Here is a 26,785-nt window from a genome sequence, read left to right on the forward strand (position 1 = left end):
GATGGGGGCGAAATGCGAAAACACCCGTGTACTTAGATTTAGGTGCACGTTAAAGAACCCCAGGTGGTCGAAATTTCCGGAGTCCCCCACTACGGCGTGCCTCATAATCAGAAAGTGGTTTTGGCACGTAAAATCCCATAATTAATTAAATTAATTATTCCTTATGTTTAAAGCTCAGCCTTTCGTACTAATACTTGAAAAAACTACGGAAAAAAGATGACTGCGTTTTAAACATAAAGAAATAAAAAGAGATAGGGCAAATTGTGTGTCTGTCAGCCTAATGAATTTTGTACATAGCTAAGAGCATTGCGCATGCGTCGGTGGTTTGGTGTTTGAGAGATGGCGCGTTTTACAGCGAAGCTGTGTATGGCTAGCCGATTCGTCCCTCCGTCCGTCTGTCGATGGCCTGTACGCCCAAAACCCCTCCTGTGCAAAGCTATGCGCATGCGCACACAAAAAAAGCGAGAGACAGAGAGGCGAGTGATTAGACATCACCACCTAGATAGCACACGGCCTGTTTACTCCTATCCATGACGTAACGCTACATGGCCCGAAATTTCCATTGATAAGGCTGGTGTAGTGACAGCGGTAACGTCAAAATCACTGTCGCCTATTCAGGAGCATCCTCATTATATTCTACGACAGTCGGGCCAGGTAACATGATGCCATGGATCGGAGTGAAAAAGCCTTGTCCTATGTAGGTGTTGGATTAGCTGCGACAGTAGTGAGGCCGTTGTTCTCCGTCGCAGCCGAGCGCGCGCAGGAGTTTCTCTCCGGCTCCGAAATGGGTAGACCACGCGTCTTAGCTACTCCTGAGGAGCGGGCAGCTTTCGACCAGCAACGCCGTGCCGATGATGCAGCCCACGCACAAGAACAGGCTCGTGCCGCCGAGCGCAAGCAGTAGCTGCTTACCGAGGATCCGGCAGCCTGCCAAGCGGTAATTTAACGAACCGTCCGGATTAACCCAGTGATAAACACCGGGGCCGCACGTTTCAGCATCGCTGATTAACCACCTGTACGGAGTGCTTGGGCGGTGATTTCTTTTTCAAATATATGTCAGTTGCTAGTCTAGTGCTGTGGTATCTTTTCTTTGCTTCTTATATTCATCTCATTTTATGTATTTTACTAGTTTTATACCTTCTGGTGGAAGGTTTTGTAAAATATTGTATTTAATCTGTGCGAGTCGATTGTGAATAAATTACTTCCGTTGCCGTTGGGCCTGTATCAATTTGTTCTATATTCTGCAAAAATGAATAAAAAGGAAAAGTAAAAGAGAAAGTTATTTCATCTGTTGGGGAGAATCAACAATATCCCTGTTGGTCAGTTAATACGCGCTTCACGCGCTATACTACTCTTCTATTGGACGAAACCTGGTTTTTATATTTAATTACCTTACGTTCGGTATTGCAGTTAAGAAGAAATGAGCTTTTCTTTCAATTTTATTTACATAATTTCGCTAAGACGGAACAAGAGTTTGGGTTTGGGGCTGTGCAGCGTTTAACACCTGGCGAGCACAAGCTTGCAGACAACAGCAGCCACCAAAATTTCATAATTTTAAAATTTCATTGCACAGGCAATGTCCTCGGAAAGCGGAAAGTTCTATGTGCGAGACAAATTCGTGCATGCGCATTTTATCAAGAATTGTTAGGCAGGATACCTAGATGACAAAGTAAAAAAAAAAAAACATATTTTAAAGGAGCCTCTGAGTTTGTGTTCGGGGGATGATGCATGCATACGGGCAGGTCGGTGAGCCATATCTTCCACATCTTTACATTTATTATTACCGCTGTCACAGGCCTAAGCTAACCGGATCATGAATTTATCACGCCCTCAATTTAGGCAGAGGTAGCGAGCTTTTCACGCTCGAAGCGTGCCTCGTTTCTTTGATGCAAAGTGAAGCAGCCTGTGATGCAAAGAGCAGCTGCTCTTGGCGGCCATTCAGTAGTGTTGCTTCGTGACGTAGGTTATTGCCTCTGTCATCAGCTCACGACGAGTGAGGCGCCAAATGGGCGCGCAAATGTTCGCGTATACCGCAACTGCCCAGGGTTTGGCAAATCCATCATACGGGGCCATTACTTTGCGAGGCCTTCCAATTGAAACCTTCCAGAAAAAGCCAACTGCGCAGCGAAAGGTATCTCAGTTTGCATCCAGGCATTCGATCTCCCAGGCACGCCGAATTTCCGTGCCGCACATTGAAGCTTTGAGGCAGCGGCATTCATTGCAAAAACCCAACCGGACGACATGACGCTGTTTTCGCCTCACGATCACTTTTCCGACAGGCACATGCTGTTCCGAACGGATGTCCTCAGATGCAACGGCGCGCATTTCCTGTTCACGGTGAGTAGCAGCGCGTCTTGCTTCACTTATGAGGACCTGTTTATTTCTTTTCATACATCGTTGTCATATCAGTCATCCTAGGTCATCTCCCAGTTCATGTCTCAGCGGCCACTAGAAATGCTGCACCCTTGACGATACATTGAATCAAGCCGGTGCTATAAAGCAGATCAAGCAGGCGCTTAATCTTAGAGAAGAGCGCAGTGGAGTACAATCTTGTCTGAAGAAAGTAAAATTTATTGGAGTAGCGTACGTCACTCTACGGCTGAGGGCTAACGTACATCGGCCGTGCACGTGGAGCGACGCGTCTAAAATGGTGGTTGAAAGGCCCGCATGGAGAGCGTCCACTAAAAATTGCATGCATAGTTTATGACTGATTTTCAACTAAACATTTGGTACAGTCAGCGCCCTTCCTGTCTCTGTGTACATTACCCTTGCAGTTCTCTGGTTAGCTGAAGGTTCTCCTCATTTACTGGTTCGTGGAGAATAGGACCTTCGTGGTTGCCTGATCTCTTAAGAGAGTGTTTAGTGTTGTGGCATATTGTCGCGATAACAATTATATGGGCACTCCAGGCGCATTTCTTTTCCGTCGCCGTGATGTTCCATGTAAAGTCCAAGGGCGATAACACCATCACCGCACGTCCTGTGCTGTATGTGCTAGTGAAAGCGCGACAGGGAAGCCGATGAAGGGCGCATTTCGCGACCGGGCAAGAGCAACTGACGATCACGGTTCAATGTCGCGCGCCATATATGGAGGAAAGTGGCAAGGCAACGTAGGAAGGAAGGAGGAGGGGGGGGAGAGGCGGCGGCTTTGACTCCGCCAAGTGCGTGACTTTGCACGGGCGTGCTCGCCTTATCTTGAAATTGATCTGCAGACGACCTTTGAGCGCGCTCTATTCCCGCCGATCTTGCGTTGGAGCGGTAGATCGCACGAAGGCCACTTCGCTCGCTGCTGCTGCCACGCTTGCTGGCACTGGCGTTTTGACAGCGAGTGTAAGCGCTTATCAAGTGTGATATATTCATGTTTGTTTGTGCGTGCTGATACCACGCTTGTTATTTCGCTTAGTAAGCGAGTGTTCCCACGTTTTTACGGCTGATAAAATTAGTATCCTTACTTCGTATAGCTGCCTACTAATTTGCTATCGCAATCAATGCCTCGCCTTTTTGGGTGAAACTCCAACCTTTCTAGTGATTCCCTCGTTGTAATGAAGGGGTATCCTCGGTGAGCATGTTTAAGGTTCCGTACGGTCCACTGGCAAGAAGCGAGGCTTAAAGCATGAGGAACTATATTTTTGCAACCATTCTGCTCGACTTTGGCTGCGCGTGCTCGTGAGCACGGGCTCTCTGGTGGAAGGAGGCGCTTCTTCGATCCGAGACAGTGCTAAGCTTAACTCAACACACACCCGGCCGCCAAGTCACTCGCTCAGCTCGGGCATATGAAGTTTTTTAAGCGAAAGCTTCACTAACTGCGTCGAGCCGAGTTGCGCCGTCGCCATCAATTTGACCTATATTTGACCGCAGATGCGCCGTAGCCTTGGCAACGCATCACGTGACTCGCTGCCGCCGGCTTGGCGCATTCAATCTCCGCAGCTGGGTCACCGCCTGACCACGTGACTCGCCGCGGGCATGGCTAAGAGGAACGCTGCGCTCGCCTAGTCAGTATGTAGTCAGTATGCAGTCAGCATGTATCAGTATGTAGCCTAGTCAGTATGTGGTGCATGGATGCGACTGAGGCCAGGCCGTCTTCTCTGAGCGTTGCGTGGGAGCGGGCGGGCGTTGAGCCGTCATCGCCAAGCGGCGTCTGACCACGCCGCGGATATTGCCCGTCAAGCTGCTTCACTGGAGAGGGTGCATAATGCATCAGGCGTCGCACCGTCGAGATCGATGTAGGGACCGTGTTCGCGCCTTGTCTGTTTGTGCTTCGGTGCTACACATGTTGGCGGCGTCCCATTGCATGTCTACCCAAGCCTAATCACAGTCATGTCTAGCCACTGACTTAGGCACAGCCGTCATGCCTGGCTTAACGATGATTGTATACCCAACTATAATAATTACAGCTAAATCAAAGGTTAACCAAGTGAAACCAAGACTTAACCAGGCTAAACCAAGCTTTCGCTTTGCACATCCAGGGTTAGCTGGGCTAAGCCGCAGCGAATTTTCGTATTGGTCTGGTGGTAACAACTCCTTGTTGTTGAATCATGCACGAGCGGACATGGCCGTCAGCAGCTTTGTAGACTTCAAGAACCCTTGCGAGTTTCGACATTTGTCGAGTGAGTGAGTGAGTGAAAACTTTTGAGTTTTTCAAGAGTTTCGCGGTTACGAGGTCTCCGTCGTCTTCATCTTCTTGGCGCTGGCGACTTGAGACTCCTCTTCAGCAAGGGTGGGCCCCTATTCCAAGGCTCCACTGAGTCGTGCTGCATCGCTCGCGTGCTGCACTAGGGCCCTTTGGGCCGTGAGCTCGCTGCTGGTGAGCCGACTCTCCCATTGCTCCGCACTCGGGTGTTCGTGTTTGTAGAATGCTTTGTTGCGTTCGCACTCCCAGGTGATGTGGTAGAGTGTAGTTTTGGCACCGCACCAAGGGCAGGTGGCCCTGTATTGTGTCGGAAACATCTTATTGAGCACGTGTATGTTGGGGAAGGAGTTTGTTTGTAGTCTGCGCCAGCTGGTCGCTTCCTCCTTTGTGAGGTCTTTGTGTGGTGGCGGATATCTAATTCTAGTTCCTCTATGTAAGTTCAGGGTCTCTGCGTATCCCCCCTCGCAAGCCTGTAGGTGGGTCTCCGGGGCATCCGAGATAATTTCTCGGAGTGGACTGTGACGATGCCTCATCTCTTTACTTCATTGGTGGGTCTCATACGAGAAAAGTTCTGATCGAAGTTGCAGCAGATATTCTTTCGTCCACCTTATCCAGTAGTCCTCAGTTCAGGTTTTCTCTAGGTGTGTCTTCGGACAGCTTCCTTGCGCGTCAATTTCCCTAACACGTCGTTGCTTCCCTGTGGTAGCGTCATTAGTCTCCGTCCAATGATGAGGTCGGCCGGCGTTAATGCGCTCTTAATGACCGCTTCTACTTTCGTTAGCACAGTCGTCAGCTCTTCAAAGTTAAGTCGTGCTTTACGGAGAACCTTTCTCAGTGGAAGCTTGATTGTCCTGACCAGACGCTCCCACCATCCGCCCCACCATGGAGAGCAGAGAAGAATAAACTTCCAGGTGATGCTCTTCTGACTCAAGTATGCCGTTAAGTCGTCTTGGAAAACAACTTGAAGAGCTTAAGTCTTTTCATGCCTTCTTGAATATTCTTGCGTTGTCTGAATAAATGAAGCGAGGTAGATCCCTTCGCGCTACAAGGCGTTGTAAAGACATGAAGAAGGTTTCTGAGATCTTACCGCGGAAACCAATTCCAGGTGCACTGCTCTTGATGTGGCACATGCGAAGAGCGCTATGTAAGATTTTCTCTCCGGCTAGATTCGCAACAAATAGTGGTCCTGCGAAGTCGACTCCAGTGACTTCGAACGGGTTCGCACGCGTTGACTCTTTTCGCGGAGCAGTTTGTTCTACAGAAACGAGATGGCGTTTGCGGCGGCACGCCCCCCAGCGACAGCGCATGAATACGGAACCATGACGGCTTGCGTTTTGCTTCTGTGCGATCAGCTGTCGGAAATGCAACCGTTTTCGCTAACTCACAGTGCTCTAATCGTGCTGCAAATTGTGGAGCGATGGAGTGAAGAATTGTGCAGTAGTTGGCTGTGAAAATAGTGACTGGCGCATATTAAGGAATGGAATGAATCTGTGTGACCAAGCTCATGGGCGGCTGCTACATAAGGACAGCCTGCACTGCCGGCCTTTCGCGATGCATGACTTCGCTAAGCTCCAAAGAATGGACTTTCCTACCCCGGAACGTCGGCATTAAACAATGAGAAAAGGAGTAGCGCCGTTTACCGCCACAGTAAGTTCCCCGCACGTTATCTACACGTATGTAACCCAACCGGCACACTAACTTATGCCCACTCTGTCGCCAACGCATCAAGAATAACTGAATGTTCGCACACTTGAATATATGCACATACTTTATACCCAGAAAAAATGACAGAATGTACACCGACAGTACACGGATGGCCCAAGTTGTATGTTTCGTGACAGTCCACAAGAGTAAGCGAGTGACTAGCGGTAATACATCTTTGCTACAAGGTGTTACAATGCACAAGACAGTTACGTTTCAAGTCTTGTGCACAGTACGAACAAATCTATCGGAACTGAGCGTACTCATGAGCGATGGCAGAAAATGAGACAGTGACCGCGCCGATGAACTTTACTGAGGCATAAACGCGACAAGCCGCTCTTTCAAAGTATTTGCCAAATAAAGAACGAAGAGCAAAACAGGATGATCCTGATTCAATTCATACGGGGAAAGTATGGATCGCTCAGAACACATATACAGCCTCGCTTTTAGAACAAACACCAAACACCGTTTGGACACAGCTTAATCAGCTGCGAAAGCGCTTTTACATGTTCTCTGATGCTGTGGCCGAAGCTTCGTGTCGTCCGCCCAGTCAATGTCTGCTATATCTCCCGAAAGAGTGGTTTGCTAAGCCACACCGGCGTCATGCACATCCATTGTAAACATGGAGGCAACGGGCGCAGCTGAGACAAGCAATGGACGCGTCACACGGGATCAAACATGGCAGCGCCCACGGGATCGCCGCGAAAAAAAGTCAATAGCGGCCGTGTATGGTCTTCACCGTGTATGGTCTTCACCGGTAGATTCAATAGCGCTCTCGCAACGGAGGGTCTCGCATGCCTCCGTAGATTTCGCAGTGCGTTCTCATTGCCAGTAACGTCGACAAATGATGATCGTGTGGGAGGATGGCTGGGTGTTTTACCTCCTGAGATTCATCAAGATGTAACAGGCGCCTGCCGACCCGAAGGATGCTGTCAGCATACAAGAATGCGTTAGGTCTTTGATGCGAAAGGCCGCCTTCACAGGTGTACTTGTCGAAATCGAGCTTATATATTCGCTAAAAGCTTGCTACTGTACATGCCTGATCCAATATTGTTACAAAGAGGAAGCCCGATGCACAAATGAATGTACAACTATTTATATAGGGAAAGTTAGTGGTAATCGCCCAGGCTGGTACAAATGTGACGGCTCCAGGAGACAGTCTACCACTTCCTTTTCGTTTCCCTCTTGCGCGCACGGTCCCGTCCAAATGGACCATAACATAATCGCCGGGGGCTGGAGCGCCGTCCCGGTGCTTGTTAGAATGCTAGCGAACTAGATGAACAGTACGGTTTCAAACGGGACACGGGGACGATATCAGTTCGTAGCTGGGACGAGGACGGCGTGTCTTCGGCAGGGGCGATTTCCTAATTTAGGTGACCTAATCCTCGCAATACCGGGTAGGGTCTGGATTAGCGTGACTAGTTTTTCGAACAGGCCGACATGGGGACTTGGAATCCACAGTAGAACGAGATTTTTGGGAGAGAAGTGAAGGTTCCGGTGGCGACTGTCGTAACGAGTTTTTTGTGACGCCTGAGTCGCTGTAAGTCGATCACATACAATCTGGCGAGCCATACGAGCCTGACCAACGGCGTCATGGGCGTATTCCGTGGTATGTCGCGACACTGACGGTAGCAAGGCGTCAAAAGGCAGAGTGGGATGGCGACCAAACAAGAGGTAGAAAGGCGAGAAACCGGTGTTATCATGGCGTGACGACTTGTACGCAAATGTCACGTAGGGCAAAGTGCTGTCCCAGTCGCGATGGTTTGCTGAAACGTAGATGGACATCTCTGTAAAGGTGTGATTCAGCCGTTCAGTCATTCCGTTCTTTTGTGGGTGATATGCAGTTGCGAGCTTGTGTTAGGTGGAGCATGAACGAAGTATGTCTTCCACAACTTGCGACAGTAAGTAGCGACCACGATCTGTCAGCAGCTCGCTTGGCGCGCCGTGGTGATGAATCACGTCTTGAAGTAAAAAGTCTGCCACATCTGTAGCACAGCTGGTGGGCAGGGAACGTGTGATGCCATAGCGCATCGTCTAGTCTGTGACAATGGCTATCCATTTGTTCCCTTTTATGAATTTGGGTAAGGGGTCAAGAAGGTCCATGCTGACGCGGAAGAAAGGCTCCGTGGGAACATAGATTGGATGAAGGCGGCCAGCAGGTTACTTACATGACCTCTTTCCGTTCTGGCAGGTGTCGCAAGCCGCAATGTAACGTCGCACAGAGCATTAAAGGCCTGGCCAGAAGAAACGACGTTGAACTTTGTCGTAAGTGCGGGAGGTTCCAAGGTGTCCGGCAGTGGGTGCGTCGTGAAGCTCAGCAAGAACAGTAGAACGGAGCTGACGAGGTACAACTAGCAGTATTTCTGGTCTATCAGAGCTGATGCTGCGTTGATAAAGAATGTCGTCTTGGAGCACAAGCACTCTGGTTGAGCGATCTGATTGACCTGAAGTCAAGTGGTCAATGATCGATCGGAGAGAGTCGCCCTTTCGCTGCTCAGTAACGATGTCGCGAAAGTCAGAAATGGCCAGAAGGCAAGTGTTGGCATCCTGTTCGTCGTTGTCCGGAGGATCGACAGGACGACGAGACAAGAAGTCGGCGCCCGCACCTAAGCGGCCGGATTTGTACATCACGACGAAAGAATACTCCTGAAGTCTGAGTGCCCAGCGACCAAGGTGGGCTGTTGGGTCTATCAGTGAGGATAGTCAGCACAAGGCATGGTGGCGCGTGACGACAGAAAATGGGCGGCCAAACATGTAAGGGCGAAATTTAGCCACTGCCCACACCAGAGCGAGGCACTCGCGCTCGGTGATAGAAAAATTGTGCTCTGAAGGGAACAAGAGGCGACTGGCGTAGGCAATGACGCGCACGACTCTATCTTGCGGTTGGGTGAGGACAGCAACTATGCCATGACCACTGGCGTCTGTGGGAGCTTGAGTTGGTGCAGATGGATCAAAATGACCAAATGTCGGAGGCGTTGTCAACAAGCGAAAGCGGGTGTAGAAGGCGTCGGCTTGTCCACGGCCCCAAAAGAAAGCAGTGTCCTTTTTGGGAAGATCAGTCAGTGGCTGGGCGATATCCGCAAAATTTTGGCAAACCGACGAAAATAGAAGCATAAGCCCATGAATCTTTTGCTGAGCAAAGTACAGGAAGGTTCTTGACTGCGTGTATCTTATCATGACCTGGATGTATACCGGCAGCACTGACAAGGTTGCCAAGAACTTTGACTTCGCGGTGTCCAAAATGGCACTAAGAAGAGTTAAGTTGAAGGCCAGCCCCCCTAAAGACTTCAAAAATAGCCGCCGAGCGACTGAGGTGGCTGTCAAACGTAGGGGAAAATACGATGACATCGTCCAGATAGCCCGAAGGAGAGAGCCCATCATTCCTTCAAGAGTTACTGGGGCATTGCAAAGTCCGAAATACATAACCTTAAATTGCTAAAAGCCATCCGGTGTAACAAAGCGGTCTTCTCACAGTCGAGTTCATCAACCGAAATCTTCCAATAACCGGATCGGAGGTCGATTGAAGCGAAGTATTTCGATCCGTGAAGGCAGTCGAGAGTGCCATCAATCCGCGGCAGAGGAAGGAAGGAAGGAAGGAAGGAAAACTTTATGTGGTCCTGCAAGTAGTGATAATTAATCACTAAGCGGGCCGCTCCCACGTAGTGATTAGGGTGCACATCCTTTTCATGATCTGGTTTAGTTGACGGTAGCCGACACTAAATCGCCAGCTGCCATCCTCCTTTTTGACCAAGGCAACCAGCGATGCCCAAGGACTCGAAGAGGGCTCAATTACACTTGGTTAGCATCTTGTCTACTTCAGCTTGGATAGCGTGGCGTTCTGCGTGAGAGACGCGATAAGGTCGTTGGCGGATAGGACTAGCATCACCAGTGTCAATCTTATGGGTCACAACGGAAGTCTACCTCAGAGGGCGATCCACAAATTCAAAGATATCGTGATAAGACACCAGGACGCGACAAAGATCCGCAGCCTGGTCGGGAAGCAGGTCTTGAGCGATCATCTTCGAAAGTATGCCTGGATCGGACGTTGCGGAACTGATCGGACAGCAGGCAGCTGCAGACGAGCGCGGATCATCGCATACAGAGACGGCGGTCGATGGGAGAAGCGTTGCCTAGCGACATGCCAATCGGAATAACTTCCATACTTAAACAAAAATTCAAAACAGGAAAACAGGAATGCACGGTTATCGGCGATAGTCATAACGGTATGAGGAACGGTAACTGTGCGTAGCAAGAACATTGACATTAGGAGTCAGCACATAGTCACAGCCAGGTATAGATGAGAAGCACGTCAAAGACATCCATGGCGGCTTGAGGCGGCAACCGTATGAAGTCTAAAGCACATAAACGAGGCTCAGCTGATTTTGGAGGACAGCAGTGAATAGCAAGCTCCAGTTGGAGGAAGCCAGCAGCGCAGTCAATCAGTGCTGAAATGTCTGATAAAAAGTCGAGGCCCAACATCAAGTCATGGGTATACCGTTTAAGAACAGCAAATAAAACGGAAATCTTGAAGCCAGCAGGAGTTATTCGCGCAGTTCACATGCCAAGGAAACGGGTCCTTGGAAACGTACTTGGACAGCATATCGGTAAGAGTACGGTTTAACCGCTCTGTCAGGCCATTGGTTTGAGGATGGTATGAGGTAGTCAGCTTGTGTTGAATGGAGCAGGAATGCACAATGTCGGCGATAACTTTCGAGAGGAAGTTTCGACCACGGTGAGTAAGAAGCTGTCGCGGGGTGCCATGAGGCAAGATAATGTCACGCAAGAGAAAGTCCGCGACGTCAGTGGCGCAACTGGTAGGGAGAGCCCGCGTGATAGCGTATCGGGTGGCGTAATCAGTTGCGACGGCTACCCATTTGTTCCCAGAGGATGACGTGGGAAAGGGACCGAGGAAGTCTAATCCAACACGAAAGAATGGTTCCACAGGGACGGTGATCGGCTGCAGATGACCGAAAGGTAGCACCTGAGGTGTTTTCCGACGCTGGCAGGGATCACAGGCAGAAACATAGCGTCGGACGGAGCAAGCGAGACCAGGCCAATAGAAGCGGCGGCGGACGCGGTCGTACGTGCGGGTTACCCCAAGATTCATCTTGGGCACTAGGCGCGAAAACACACACGACACAAGGAAGGAGACGGGACAGAGCGCCACTTGCAACTGCTTTTATTCGGAGGCACGCCACACACTTATACACCCGTCTTAGACGCAAGGACCGCAATTACATCAAGATTGATGTGGAAGCGAACTGGTTAAATATTTCTTTTCAGCCATATATAAAGATATTGACGGGTCGCTGACGCACATGTTTCCTTTCTTTCCGATAAAGAAAGCTTCAATTACTTCCCGAGCTTTTTGATCTTTACTTTTTGCCAGAATTCGCGCCCCTGCAAAACATGGCTCACAAGAGCGTGACGGGCAGGACTTAATGCGCTTGGAAATGTTTGGCCCTCCTTTATCTTGCTCTACATTTCTCTCATGTTACCTAATTCTCATGTTCCCCCCAAGATGTCCTGCAGTGGGTGCGTCATGCATCTCAAAGAGTAAAGTCTGTCGTAGATATTTTGGCACGACAAGAAGAAGATCAGAGCCGTCAGGGAGGAAGTTCCTTCGATACAGAATGCCGCCCTGGAGGACATATCGGCTAACGAATGCGTCGGTAGGTGTAGAGCGCAGACGCTCGATGAGTGCTCGCAGCAATAGGTCTCGGTACTGCTCATCGGCGATGTTAGCGAAGGTAGACACAGAGAAAATCCCGTTGGCGCTACTACTGTCGGCGTCGTCAGGCTCGTCTACCGGGTAACGAGACAGGCAGTGAGCGTCCTTGTGTAGTCGGCCAGATTTATAGGAGACAGAATACGAATATTCTTGGAGGCGTAAGGCCCAGCGACGAAGTCTTCCTGTAGGATCTTTCAGTGAGCATAACCAGCAAAGCGCGTGATGGTCTGTCACAACGGAAAAGGGTCGGCCATATAAGTTTAGGCGGAACTTCGCAACCGCCCAAACTAGGGCCAGACACTCACGCTCAGTGATGGAATAGTTGCGCTCCGCGGGTGAGAGGAGCCTGCTAGCGTAAGCGATAACACGGTCGTGGCCGCGCTGGCGTTGTGCCAGTACTGCGCCAATTCCGTGACCGCTAACATCAGTACGGACTTCGGTAGGCGCAGAAGGATTGAAATTGGCAAGAACGGGAGGCTTTGTGAGAAGGTCGATTAGATGCGAGAATGCAGAGGCCTCGTTATCGCCCCACTGGAAAGGGGCGTCTTTATTCAAAAGCTCGGTTAGTGGTCGTGCTATGGCCGCGAAATTTTTCACGAAATGGCGGAAATACGAACAAAGACCGATGAAGCTGCGCACATCCTTGACACACTTCGGAACAGGGAAGTGTGTAACAGCATGGATCTTGCCTGGGTCCGGTTGCACTCCGTTCGCGTCAACGAGATGTTCAAGGACGGTAATCTGGCGACGGCCGAATTGACACTTCGATGCGTTGAGTTGCAGACCGGCTCGACGAAAAACGTCCAGGACTGCTGAGAGGCGCTCAAGGTGCGCAGCGAACGTTGGAGAGAATACTATAACGTCGACAAAGTAGCACAGGCACATGGACCATTTGAAACAGTGAAAAAGGGAGTCCATCGTGCGTTCGAAAGTGGCAGGGGCGTTACATAGACCGAACGATATCACTTTGAATTCATAGAGACCGTCGGGTGTTACAAAAGCAGTCTCCTCGCGGTCGAGATTGTCCACGGCAATCTGCCAGTAGCCGGAGCAAAAGTCAGTCGAGGAGAAATAGCGAGCACCGTGGAGTCAGTCAAGGGCGTCATCAATCCGAGGTAGGGGATACACGTCCTTTTTGGTAACCCTGTTGAGGTGCCGATAATCCACGCAAAAGCGCCACCATGAGCCATCCTTCTTTTTGACCAGTACAACAGGTGACGCCCATGGACTACATGACGGTTCAATAATGTTCTTGGCAAGCATTTTGCGAACTTCTGTGTGAATAACTTGACGCTCAGGAGGTGACACTCGATACGGGCGGCGATAAATAGGAGGGTCATCGCCGGTATTATTGCGATGTTTAACAGTTGTAGTTTGGGCCAAAGGACGATCGTTAAAGTAAAAATATTGTGGTAAGAAATCAGAACGCGGTAGAGCGCACGAGCGTGCTCGGACGGCATGTCGGGTGCAATCATTTTCTGTAAGTTGGCAATGGTACAAGTTGCCGACTGAGATGGTAGAGGAGGATCGGCTGAATTGTCGTCTACTGAAATCGATGCTACAGAGTGATCCTCGAATGAGCAAAGTTGGGCCAGAGACATCCCGCGTGGCAGCACTTGTGTCGTCAAGCCAAAATTGACCACTGGCAGGCAGACGCAATTCGCCGTAATAGATAAAACTGTATGAGGTATTGTGATCCCGTGTGTAAGGAGGACGTCTTGCATAGGAGCCGCGATGTAGTGTCCGTCGGGGACTGGTGGGGAAGACACTAGGTCAACGTAGGTCAGTGCCGAAGGTGGCAAGCGAACGAAGTCGACGGAACTGAGGCGAGTAGGGTGTTGTTCAGCGGGATCCAGAACAGGCAGGTCGAGGCGGAGAGTACTGGCGGAGCAATCGATGAGAGCAGAATGTGCGGAGAGGAAGTCTAAGCCGAGGATGATTTCGTGGGGACAGTGAGCGATGACTGTGAATAGCACGATTGTTGAGCGATCGGCGAAGGAGACGCGGGCGGTACACATACCAATTACGGGGGCTGTTCCGCCATCGGCGACACGGACAACAGGCGTCGTGGCGAGCGTGATTATTTTCTTGAGCCGGTTACGAAGGTTAGCGCTCATTACGGACAAATGCGCCCCAGTGTCTATAAGAGCAGACACAGAAACACCGCGGACTCGCACGTCGAGAAGGTTCAGATGAGTGGGCAACGTCAGTAGAGGATTTGGCGGCGTAGGGAGCAATGCAGCGTCACCTCGAGGCGCTGCATCGTCTAGTTTTCCGGCTGGGAGCGGCGTCCGAAGGGAGTCGGCGAAAAGGAGCGACGGGGCTGGGGAGAGCGAGATTGTCGTCGTTGGGGCGAAGGCGAACGAGAATAGGAGCGGTTCGGTGCAGGAGAATCAGCGGCGGCATTATCGGAGCGTGCGGCATAGGGACGAGAAGGGCCACCTGGGGAGAGAGAGTAGGCAGTATAAGAAGACCGGGTCGGGGAACTCCAGCGACTGCGACAGTGCCGAGAAATGTGCCCGATTCGATGACAGTGAAAACAAATGGGCTTGTCGTCAGCAGTGCGCCATTCAGATGGGTTGTGGAAACGTGGTCGGTAAGAAGATGTGGGACGGAGCGGAATCGACGAAGCCGGGTGGGTATCAGGGCGATGGGTCGAGCAGATGGTGTGAAGACCCATGTTTTCGAACTCCTGGCGGACAACTGCCTGGATCAGTGAGACCGTGACTGCAGATGTGTTGGTGGGACTGGAGTCGAAGGCAGCCGGATAGGCGGCCTCGATCTCACGCCTGACGATCCTGGTAACATCGGCAGTGTTGTTGGGACGAGGAGCGTCGGCACAGGAAGATGTCGCTGGGGTGTTGGGTAGACGGGTAAACTGCTGGTTAACACGTCGGCTTTTAGCGAGTTCCAGGCGGCGGCACTCTTTTATAACCGTATCCACCGTTGTTGCAAACGAGCAAGTTGAAGGCGTCATCGGCAATGCCTTTGAGGATGTGGGAAACCTTGTCTGACTCAGTCATGTGTGCGTCAACTTTGCGGCACAGAGCCAAGACGTCCTCAATTTACGTGACATAGGGTTCCGTTGACGTCTGCACACGGCCGGAAAGCGCTGTCCGCGCGGTAAGTTGGTGACCGTAGGGGTAGCCGAACAAGTCTCGAGGCTTTTGCTTAAGTGAATCCCAACTGGTGAGCTCATCTCGTGCGTCTGAAACCAAACTCGAGGTGTGCCACCCAGGTAAAAGACTACGTTGGCGAGCATGATAGTAGGGTCCCACCGGTTATTGCGGCTGACGTGTTCGTACAGGCTGATGCAGTCATCGAAGTCTTCCCCATCTTTGCCCGAGAATACGCCAGGATCACGGGGAGCAGGGAGAGTGATGTAGGTCGTCGAAGTGGCAGCAGGTGTCGGAGCCGGCGGAGTCGAGTTGTCGTCGCCGGGAGCCATGAAGGAAGGCTCGACGTAGCGTCCACTGCGAAGCTCCGTGACGAGGTACAGGGAACGTCCACCTCCACCAGATATGTTACGTAGAAAGTCGCAGACTAAAAGCTATGTACAAGTATATTTACAAGAAAATACGCCGCACTTGGCCAAGAGGCAACAGCCCGCGCTAGCCTCTAATCGTCGTTGTCGTCTTCACACTGCTCGCCTCTTCGTGATCGCAAATACTTTTATGTAGCAATATTTTGCTTTTGATATGGTACGTTTAAATGTAGTTGCAACAAATTTAAGTCTGACCAATTTGTCGGGCATTGGTTATGTAACAATTTCTTCGAGGCGACTTTTCTTCTATCGCCCCGCGAGCACTCATCATTCCACCAGCGCGAAGGTGATTTATCTTTAAATGAGTGAACCTCAAATTCAGCTTTCCTACGCGTCGTCTAAGAGGAAACAAATGTTTAATGCTTTTTGTTTAGAATTCGGTTCAGATAGGGTAGACAATGATGATCGCAAATTACTTTCAAATTTTCCGTAATTTATGTATGTTCCCGCATGAGACACTGAAAATGTTACTGGGCCCATAATCTCAAAAACCACAGGAGCGTGCTCACTATTTGTGGCAGAGCCAACAGTTGACCAAGAGGATACGCAGAGACTTGAATCTGAGAAAGTCAAATCTAGAGCAGAAGTAGCTAAACCTCTAACAGAAGTAGGATGTCCTGAGTTTTGACATAAGAGATAATTGTCAGGAGACGAATGCCACAGTCGAGTACCGCACCGATCTGTTTTTAAGCCTCATGTGAGATGATGGGAGTGAAATCACTCGCACATATGACATCATTTCCGCCTATAGAAATTAAACTATCCAGAGGCATTGTGTCGTGAACCCCTTAAAGATAGTATACAATGGCGATGAAAAATGACCGACATAAAGGTAGATTTAGGGCTATTGCCAGAATTCAGGGGACAAAAGTTTCAGTGTTATCTTTGCTTTGTGGCAAATTCTAGATGAAACTAACGTAAATAATCCACCACCTCGTGTAGACCGATCTAAGCAAAAAGAGCTATAATTTCTAAGATGAAAAGTTTTATCTGGGGCTAGCAAAGTTTCTTGTAGAATGATTATATGAGGATCTAACTGAACAGTGAGACACGATAAATCTGTGGAAGCTGCAGAAATGTAATGACAGTTCCAATGTAATATTTTTAGGAACCTATGGTGGAGATAGTATTGCACTAAGAACAACGTCACCAATATACCCTCCTTGAGGACCTTATTAGGCCGAGACTTTTTGTGCTTATTCAGAGGAGACAAGAAAGAAGCACGGTTTAATGGGGACGCGGCTACGTTTTTGAGTTCTAGAATCGAGTTGAACATTGGTAGTGATATGTAATTCCAACGTGTGAGTTTGAGTTTGGTCAGAGCTCCTTGAAGATTTAGATGCCTCACGGCTGTAATTTGAAAGAAGCAAGCTCCCTTTGTTGACGTTGTTTACTTCTGTAGTAGTTGATAGGTTCAAATCTACAGGAGTATGAGATGGAGACATACTTACCAGGTTAGCCATCTTAGCACTTATTAGCTGGCATAAGTATTCCGAGAGGCTGGCGACTAACCGATTCATCATTTTTGTCATTGACATTTCTACTGCGGCTTCAACTGTCTGTGCAAAGGTCGTATCCGTGAATGAAGATTGACTTGCGGTAACTGCAGCGTATCCGCGTGACCTCTCCTTGACAGTCACCATAGCGTCTCTCCTAGAGCACCTCCTTTTGTCAATAATTTCTAGTACTTGTGTTTCTTGCACATAAATTGGACAATCTGCATAATCCGCTGTGTGTGCACCTTCACACAGGCAACACTTCTCATTTTAGGCAATGAAGTTGGTTTTAGATGGGGGCGAAATGCGAAAACACCCGTGTACTTAGATTTAGGTGCACGTTAAAGATCCCCAGGTGGTCGAAATTTCCGGAGTCCTCCACTACGGCGTGCCTCATAATCAGAAAGTGATTTTGGCACGTTAAACCCCATAACTTAATTTTTTTAAGTTGGTTTTAGAATGGCCCTCTTCACATATGCAACAGTGCAATCCAGATTTGCATCCACATGAACTATGTCCGAATCTCCAGCAATTTCGGCATTATGGGACGTGAAGCGGGAGGTTCGGCCCTAAAGACTAGAGGCCATGCTTTGATTTTTGATGGGCATGATGTACCAGCAAACGCCGCTATAGCCGATTCAGTGGGGCCCCTTATATTATCCACAATGCGTTTACATTTGTAAATTGCTGCAACTCTGGCCATGGCTAGCTTCTCCAGGGTTTCAGGTGGGGTTAGTTGAGAGTCACCTCTGCGCACGAGTCCCCTGGTGCATGCAAGATGTGGTGGTATAAACGAACTCACCGTGGCAGAGGCAAATGACGAGCACGTCAGTAGATCCGCTACGCAAGCCTGGTCCGGCGACCTGCACACTATTCCACCGCGACCGAACTGCCGGACATCGGTGATATTCCAGTAGTGAGGAGTCACAGTATGAAGTTGCTGCTGGATTGCTTTAGAGTCATTTAATCTAAGTGAGCCATTACCCAAGGGCACCAGTGCGACGGAAACGCTGCTAATGGCACTGCGGAGAAAGATTTCCAGTGGTAATTCATCAGGTTCGAGAGAGGCTGTTCAGGCGGAACGTCCATGCTTGAAGTACGTAAAGGCAAGGCGCAGAATACCAGGACTTAGGAAGAAACACAAACGACAAGACGGGCGCCACTCACAACTAAGTTTATTTTCGCAACAAGCCTGCCTTATGTAGGTCATTCACGCCGAGTCACGCACAAAACTTTAGAAGGAAAAATAACACAGCAATCTATCGACCATTCAGGAATGTTATCTGCGCAACTATCGACAGAGCAAACAAGAACCACACTTGGATCAGCACAGGAGCCAACTGATCTAGTACAACCTTTTTTTTTTTTTTCTCAACGCCAACGGGGACAAAAAACCAGACATAAAAAATTCCGTCTACACTTCACTACCAACCAATCTAACCACACTTCAAACGCCTAAGACCCAGTCAGTGATAAAACCCGCACGACGATGGGAATAATGACCAACGAATAACACGGAAATAACATGAAAAATGCGTCTAAGAACAGTGTCTGCGTCAAAACTAAAATCTCTAATAGTCACTCACATAAAAATTGATAGAACATGTAACCGCGCGAAAAAAGAACCACGCGACAAACAATGAAATGGACAGAAGTGATGATGAACGATAAAGGTCTAAGAACAGCGTCTGCGTCAAAAAACAACAAAAGCCTAAAAGCCACTAGAAAATCGTCAGCAAAATAAAACTAGTTAATTAAAAGGATGACAGACGGTAAAACAAATGAAATCACTCTAACAAGAGGCCTAAATGAAACCTTCTAAAAAAGTCGTCTCCTTGTCACTAAGCATAATGGACGGCCTGCTGACGCATGCGTTCCCCTCTTTTTTGATGAAAAAGGATTCCACAATTTCCCGCTCATACCTGTCTTTTCCATACTTCAAAAATTTTGTTTTGTCAAACTGAGGCCGGCAATTGGAGCAATCTCTGCAATGCTCTGCAAGGAAACTCCCTTCCTTGTTGCGCAGATTACGACAATGTTCCAATGCCCGCTCATTGAAACATCGACCTGTTTGTCCGATATCCACCCCTAAGCTGTGGGCGCAGCTATATCGGACAAACAGGTCGATGTTTCAATGAGCGGGCATTGGAACATTGTCGTAATCTGCGCAACAAGGAAGGGAGTTTCCTTGCAGAGCATTGCAGAGATTGCTCCAATTGCCGGCCTCAGTTTGACAAAACAAAATTTTTGAAGTATGGAAAAGACAGGTATGAGCGGGAAATTGTGGAATCCTTTTTCATCAAAAAAGAGGGGAACGCATGCGTCAGCAGGCCGTCCATTATGCTTAGTGACAAGGAGACGACTTTTTTAGAAGGTTTCATTTAGGCCTCTTGTTAGAGTGATTTCATTTGTTTTACCGTCTGTCATCCTTTTAATTAACTAGTTTTATTTTGCTGACGATTTTCTAGTGGCTTTTAGGCTTTTGTTGTTTTTTGACGCAGACGCTGTTCTTAGACCTTTATCGTTCCTCATCACTTCTGTCCATTTCATTGTTTGTCGCGTGGTTCTTTTTTCGCGCGGTTACATGTTCTATCAATTTTTATGTGAGTGACTATTAGAGATTTTAGTTTTGACGCAGACACTGTTCTTAGACGCATTTTTCATGTTATTTCCGTGTTATTCGTTGGTCATTATTCCCATCGTCGTGCGGGTTTTATCACTGACTGGGTCTTAGGCGTTTGAAGTGTGGTTAGATTGGTTGGTAGTGAAGTGTAGACGGAATTTTTTATGTCTGGTTTTTTGTCCCCGTTGGCGTTGAGAAAAAAAAAAAAAAGAAAGGTTGTACTAGATCAGTTGGCTCCTGTGCTGATCCAAGTGTGGTTCTTGTTTGCTCTGTCGATAGTTGCGCAGATAACATTCCTGAATGGTCGATAGATTGCTGTGTTATTTTTCCTTCTAAAGTTTTGTGCGTGACTCGGCGTGAATGACCTACATAAGGCAGGCTTGTTGCGAAAATAAACTTAGTTGTGAGTGGCGCCCGTCTTGTCGTTTGTGTTTCTTCCTAAGTCCTGGTATTCTGCGCCTTGCCTTTACGTACTTCAAGCATGAACCAACTAGCCCAAGCAAGAGTTTTACTGGAACGTCCATGCCCAGGAAAGTTCCTGGACATCACCGTGGCCTCTGATGTATCAATGCGAATAAAACTGATTCAAGCTTAAATTGGAAAGAAATGAAAGTAGAAACCAAAATTAACTAATTACTGCCCGATACTTAACCGTGCCGCGACCCTGAGCAGCTTTCTTTAATTCTGCTGTAGCTTCTAATCTACAGAACCGATGTTGACGTCGTCTCATTGGAGTTCTCAACGTGAACGGTAATCATTTTACCGATTATCCTATTTTCGGTGCTGATAGGTTCTGAGGGTGGTAGTGGTCATCTGTCTTCTGATTCGCATAGCCAGTCTGGTCCACGACACCACGTGCGGTTAGACAATAACTTATCCATTGAAACTCCATGCGCCAGTAGCTCTGCTGGATTCACCTGTCCTGGACAATAGCTCCACATAAAAGGATCCGTTTTTTTCCCTGATCTCTTTCACTCGGTTCGACACAAATTGATTCCGCTTCGTTGTGTCTCCTTTTATCCATGACAGTGTGATTGTGGAATCCGACCGCATGGTACAGTGGCTGCACTTGAGATGTAATTAATTAGCCTGGCTGCGATCGAGGCTCCTTGAAGCTGTGGTAATGTCGTTGTCTTGATCCGCACGTGCTTTTGCGATCAACAATCGGGCCTGCTGAGCAGCTTGGTATGACGCAAAGCACTGCGTCATACGCCGAAGGGCTTGCGTCGCAAAATATGTGGACCTGTAGCATATGGGGTGATTTGGTTCCGCTTCCAAGATAACGCGGTATAGAAACGTTCTGTAAGACTGGTAGTTGGCGCACCCATTGATGCCATCCTTCTTGCAGATGCTCGTCCCAGCCTATTTCACATGTCCATCACTTCTGGAAGAAGATCCTGATGGCGATGGTGAATGGCTCACAAATCCCATAGGGTCAAGTGTCCATAAAGCAACTTGAAGAACGAACCGCCTGTTATTATATTCTTCTTTCATAAATCCGAGAAGGCTCCTCAGAGAAAAAGTGAAAGTATCCGTGTGTGAATTCCATGCGATTCCAAGTATCTTCACACTTGTCTCGTGGAGAACAGCCAGTTCTCTGCCTGGCGGCTGTTATTCAATATCAAATGCGCTAATCAGGTCATCTGAGTTGGTCGTCCATTTTCGAGGCGACATTGCTGCCTTCTACATAATCTCCTTGGCTTCTCGGCAGATTTGAAGTGCTTCTTCATCTGACTATGCTCCAGTTACTAGATCATCTTCGTGGAACGATTCGCTGGGAGGTTTCGCGGTACTGGCTTTGATTAAAGGCGCACTCTTTAGATGGTGATGTATAGTTGCGTTCAGTAGGAAGGGGATGCATGTGGCTCAAAATTGTACTGGCGCCGTTCTCCATTCTCAAATCTCCTCATCTGAGAAACGCAGGGCTTTTTTTCTCCAAACCAGAGGAATCGAAAGGCGACTCTATCTTTCTCTGCGATTGGGATTTGAGGGAATGCTTTCTCGATGTCAGCTAGCAGAGCTATAAGAACTATAAGGTGCATTCTGAAGCGTAATAGTACCTTCACAAGATCCTGGTGCAGGTTTTCACTCTTTTCGAGGCAATCATTTAATGAGAAGCACCCTTTGGTGCGCGAAGAAGCTTCGAAAACGATTCGGACCTTTGTGGTTAGTGCGTGCTCTCAGGTGACTTCCCTGTGCGGCATATAATAAACCTTAGTCGCATCCAGGGGTGGCCCCTCAACAATCTCCGCATGTCCAGCTCGCAGGTACTACCGAATGGTGTTTTCATGCATCTCTAAATGTCCTTCCTTGCTCGACAGTCGGGAGAGAAGTATTTGACGTCTTGTTAATGAGACTTATTTATTGTCCGAAAGCTCAACATCTTCCTTCCAGGGCAACGTCACTTCGTATCTTCCGTCCCGGGAACTGATTGTTTCTTCAAATTGCTTCAATTCTGGACTGAGCTTGCTATCATTATCGACGGGGTCTGATATTCCCACTCTCTCGAGTTGCCAAAATGAGCGGAGGAATTTGTCGCTCTTTTGTACACTCGTCTTCAGTACGCAGATCATGACATGCGAAGTTGTTATGGCGGATGTCATGTAGCTGGTATTGTCGTAAAACATCCACTTTAGCTTAGAGTTCATAACAGTGAGTGTCTCATTTCCCTCGCATCGAGTGACTTCTCCCGTCACCACAGTTCACATTTGGTCGGGACCAATGTGAATGCTCATGGCTGCTTCCCCGACAACGGATTCTTACAGTCGTTGATAAACGACGTATCTTTTCCAGACTTCTGGATTTCTATAACGAACGATGAGCTAATGGCACTTGCCACCATATCTTGGCAAATGTGTGGAATTTCTATCGCTTGCAAGGCAACTTCCGTGCCTGAGAAATGTCTCCGCAGATGGAGCTGCACAACGCGCCGTTTCTGCGCTGTTCGTCTAGACTTGCTTGCAAACGTGTTGAGCGCAATGATGGCCGAGCCCACACACTGCAAATGCAGCTGTCGTGACAACCACTCTGTCACGAACGTGCGCTCACTGCCTCTATGACACCTCTGACATATCGACGTGTGACACCTGTTACTGCCCAAGCACGGAACGTCTGCAAGAGGACGCTCATCGATGAGTTCTCGATGTGCGCCGACTTTTCCCTAGAGATGTGCACACAGTCGTGTTTGTGCTTGGATTAATTGCTGGTACTCTGTTATTTGTTCCGCTGGGTTCACGCGTCTTCTGGCTTGCTTTTTTGCGGATCACACACACTCGTCGCATTACGTCCATGGCAGGTAGAGCACGTAACTTTGCGTCTGCAGTCACAAGCCCTAGCTGTGACCGTCTGTCGTGCATCGAAAGCACATCATGTCTCCAAATAAAATGATTCTTTTGCGATAGTGGGATATCAAGCGAACAGATTTCCGTAGAATGTTGACTAGACTAACAAAAGACACAGTTCTCAAATACTTTCAGAGTGTTATGGAGAACTGAGGACGTGGGTTTAGAGCCATGAAAATGACGATATTTGTTTAGTACACTCTCACCATCTCTTCATCGGTGATTTTCGAACTCGCTCTTCTCTAAGCCCTTCAAGTCAATTAATTAATAGGGGTTCCAGCTCCGTGATAGATGCTACATTACTGCTATCACTTGTGGTCCTTATGGCGCAAGACTGGTGGAACTGAACCACAAGGTCGTGTGGTAAAGCCCGAAGCAGCAGGTGGCACAGCATAGTGGAAAAGGACGTCCTGCTCACTCCAAGTGTCTGGCACGTTGACGGACGTACAGCTTGCTAAGAGCTGTCGGGTCGCTTGATCGGACCGAACGCTACGTAGGAAGCCTGGAGAAGTACTCCTGTTCGAGTGTCGTTCTATCACCGAAGCGCTGGTTGAGTATGTCGATGACGTCCTTGTAGCAAGCTTCTGTGGTTGGCAGGCCCATTATAGCTTAGGCTGCGTCGCCTCTTAGAAAGAGCCTTAGGTAGTTGAACTTGTCCGTCGCTGTGAGGCTTCCGTTGTGGTGAATCGTCTGGTCGAATTGTTCCCAGAAGTTGTTCCATCGACACAGATCACCAGAAAATGGGGTGCTGGTAAGCTTGGGAAGCTTAGTTCCAGAGGCCCCTGAGGTACTGGCCATCGACGAAGTCTGAAGCTCCGGTGTTGATGACGTGGAGTGAAAACGAGGTTTCGCTTGCTAAGTAACTCACTTGTGATGCCGGTAGCGTTCGCCTGTTGTCCTTGTATTCCGCAACGGTGCTGTATTCTCGATCGAACTCTTCCCCAGCTATATGGCTTTCTAGATCTCCGTGTATTTTGTGCAGCGGATCATTGTTCGCCTTGAGACGTCCGTAAATTGCGTTGAGCTTACCTAAGGTGGCTGTTTCATCGCTGACAAGAGATCTTGCCTCGTTGATAACCTTGGCCTTCCGGGATCGTCTCGACGTCCGCTTCGATATCAGCGTCTCCGTGAAGGTCAGTTAGTTCGTAGCCTTCCGTGGTCTCCGGTGGTAGCCCCCGTTACTTCGTCACGAGATGTTTAAGATAGCGTACGGTTCACTGGCAAGAAGCGCGGAATGATATCAGGAACGATATTTATTTTTTCAACCATTCTGGTAGACTCTGCCTGCGCGTGCTCGTGAGCACGGGCTCTCACCTGGAAGGAGGTGCTTCTTCTTCGATCCGAGACAGTGCTAAGCCTAATTCAACAAGCCTTTCGTTTTTTCGTGAAGACGACGGTCTCAAAAGTGTCACGCAACGATCCTGCCTAGTCTTTCTTTTTCCCATGCTACCGAGAAGCTGCGCAAGTTCTGAGCGTTTTGTGAGATGCATCACTTCTGGCGAGCAGTAACAGAGGTGTTCTTAGAGCGCAGGTCTTAGGCTCCCGTTCCTGCGGTGATCGTCGGCGTCCCTCGTAACCGAGCGAGCGAGCACAGCGAAGGATGAAAGAGGGAACGCCGAGTGCAGCGGGGGATGAAAGATGGTGATAGCCTAGAGAGTGTGAGGAGGAAAGCGGAGGAGGAAGGTATGGCGAAAGCATGGGAACAAAAGCGTAGTGCCAGTAAAGACGGGCTCTGCGGCGACGATGGCTACCAAATGGCACCAGATTAGCGCCCGTCGTCTGTTCACCGATGACGCCACCAATACCGTATATGGAAACAAAGCGCTGCGTGAGTGCAGGTCTGGCTGCGGCGGCTCCTGTGAATCGTGCATACGCGCCCCCCACGCGCTGCCTCTCGCGATCTCCCGATTAGCCAAGCAGTGGCGTTACACTTCGCTCCGTTTGCAATGTGTCGCAAGAGACAGATTGTCCGCGCCAGCCAATATATCACGAAATAAAAAAGCTATAGAGCGGCGCTCTAATTTCGCATTAGGGAGTATCCTAATCATGGGTGAATTTTTCTTAAAGCGATTAAGATATTTAGGACACTTCATGAACTTTCCGTGGTTTCCGAGGTCTCGAAACACATGATGAACTTATACCCGTGCCACACAGGCACTTTGGATCACGATTGAGTGCGGTCCGAATCGGGTGCTGGGTGCACGGGCGCTTATGACCAAGATTTTGCACGAATCGAACCAAGTAGATCGCGATCTTAAGCTGTCGTCTGCACTATCCCGCTAAGCGAGCTCAATCAACTCGATCTGCAATGTTGAACTAAGCAGCAGCGAGCATTGTTGATCGCAATGAAAAAATTTGAGCCGGACCAGCCTTGACCGCGATCGAAAGTATCTGTGTTGCACCGGTATTGGAAAACGGCCGAAGGACAAAATCATGGAACCCGCCGCTGCCCTCCTCTCGCAGCGCAATTCACGGAGTCAAGATGTCACACAGGACAGTGCACATTATTTTTAGAAATGGGCTATCTAGCCATACGCCTGTGCTAAAGAACTCAACTGCTTGCAGCTTACTACTACACGAATGTTGCCAAACACGCGCGCGCTTTCAAACAAACACGAGAAATCACTACGTGCGTTGCACGCGTAAATGAGCCGTCTCTCAAGGCGTCCCTCAAAGCACGTCGAAGAACTTGTTGCTGGGCGAGTTGTTTGGGATCTAAAGAATACATTGTTGCGCCAAAAAAGGAAAATAGAGGCTTGGGAAGGAAGAGTACGAAACGACAGGACGAGTGCTGAACTTCAACTGATTTTATTCTTACAGCAGGGCAGGGAGAATGAACAAATGCGCATGCGTACATCAGTGTTGCCTAGAGCGATTCCAGTGACGTTTTTAACAGTTGCAACTCGTTTTCAAACAGAAAAACAGACGTGTAACTAATACAACTCGTGCCTCTCTTTTTAATGTGATATGCCTCCAAAAGTTCTCTTGCTAACGTATCACCACTCCTGCCACGTATCTTTATCTCACGTAGCAGTGGCTGGCATCTGCCTTCCAGGCAAACCGTGCAATGCGCAGGTAAATGCGCATTACCTTTATTTATTACAGACAATTCATGCTCCCGGGCCTGGTCATTAACACATCTCCCTGTTTGTCCAACGTAGGATTTCCCACATTTTAGCGGTATTTCGTGTATAACGCCCGCCACACATTTGACGTACTGTCTAGTGTGCTTTTTCTGGCATCCTGACTTTTTGTCAACGCGGCTTATGCGCGGACACAGTCCAGCCAACTTGCGCGGTGCCGAGAAAACAACTGGCACACCAAACCTAGTAGCGACTTTCTTCAAGTTATGGGAAAGCTTGTGGACGTATGGCACCACTGCGGGTTTGCGTCGTTTTTGGTCGGGCCTAGGCGCATGCCTTTTTCCCTTCACCTTCTGGAGCAATGTTTTAGACACCGCCCCAACGACCGAGCTCGGGTAGCCGGCTGTGTGTAGCCTCGCCAATCGCTTATCAAAGCTAGTCTGCATCGCGTGGGGGCACGACTTCATGAGAGCAGATTCCTCTTTTAACTAACTTTGAGTGTGCCGAATCATACGGTAGCAATTCCTTCTGGGCACGTGGGCTATACTGCCAACATATGTGGTCTTTGTTAAAAAATAAAGACAGATCTAAAACCTGAAGAGAGCCATGGGAAGGGATTTCATGTGTAAATAGCATGCC

General features: G+C 48.9%; 1 protein-coding gene across 3 annotated transcripts in view; it reads left to right on the plus strand.

Moving 5' to 3' along the window:
* The first annotated feature begins 2,028 nt into the window (after nucleotides 1–2,028).
* The window catches only part of LOC129384168 (uncharacterized), a 101,589-nt gene continuing 76,832 nt past the window's right edge, over nucleotides 2,029–26,785 (plus strand). For 2 of the 3 annotated variants that reach the window (XM_055069364.2, XM_055069365.2), the window contains exon 1: nucleotides 2,029–2,337. In XM_055069364.2, coding sequence (XP_054925339.2) covers nucleotides 2,242–2,337 — 96 coding nt within the window. In that variant the 5' untranslated portion in view covers nucleotides 2,029–2,241. The remainder of the gene's footprint in view (nucleotides 2,338–26,785) is intronic. The other variant, XM_055069366.2, reaches the window with a different exon arrangement.

The sequence above is a fragment of the Dermacentor andersoni genome, chromosome 9 (genome assembly GCF_023375885.2).
Source record: "Dermacentor andersoni chromosome 9, qqDerAnde1_hic_scaffold, whole genome shotgun sequence".
NCBI classification, from domain to species: Eukaryota; Metazoa; Arthropoda; class Arachnida; order Ixodida; family Ixodidae; genus Dermacentor; species Dermacentor andersoni.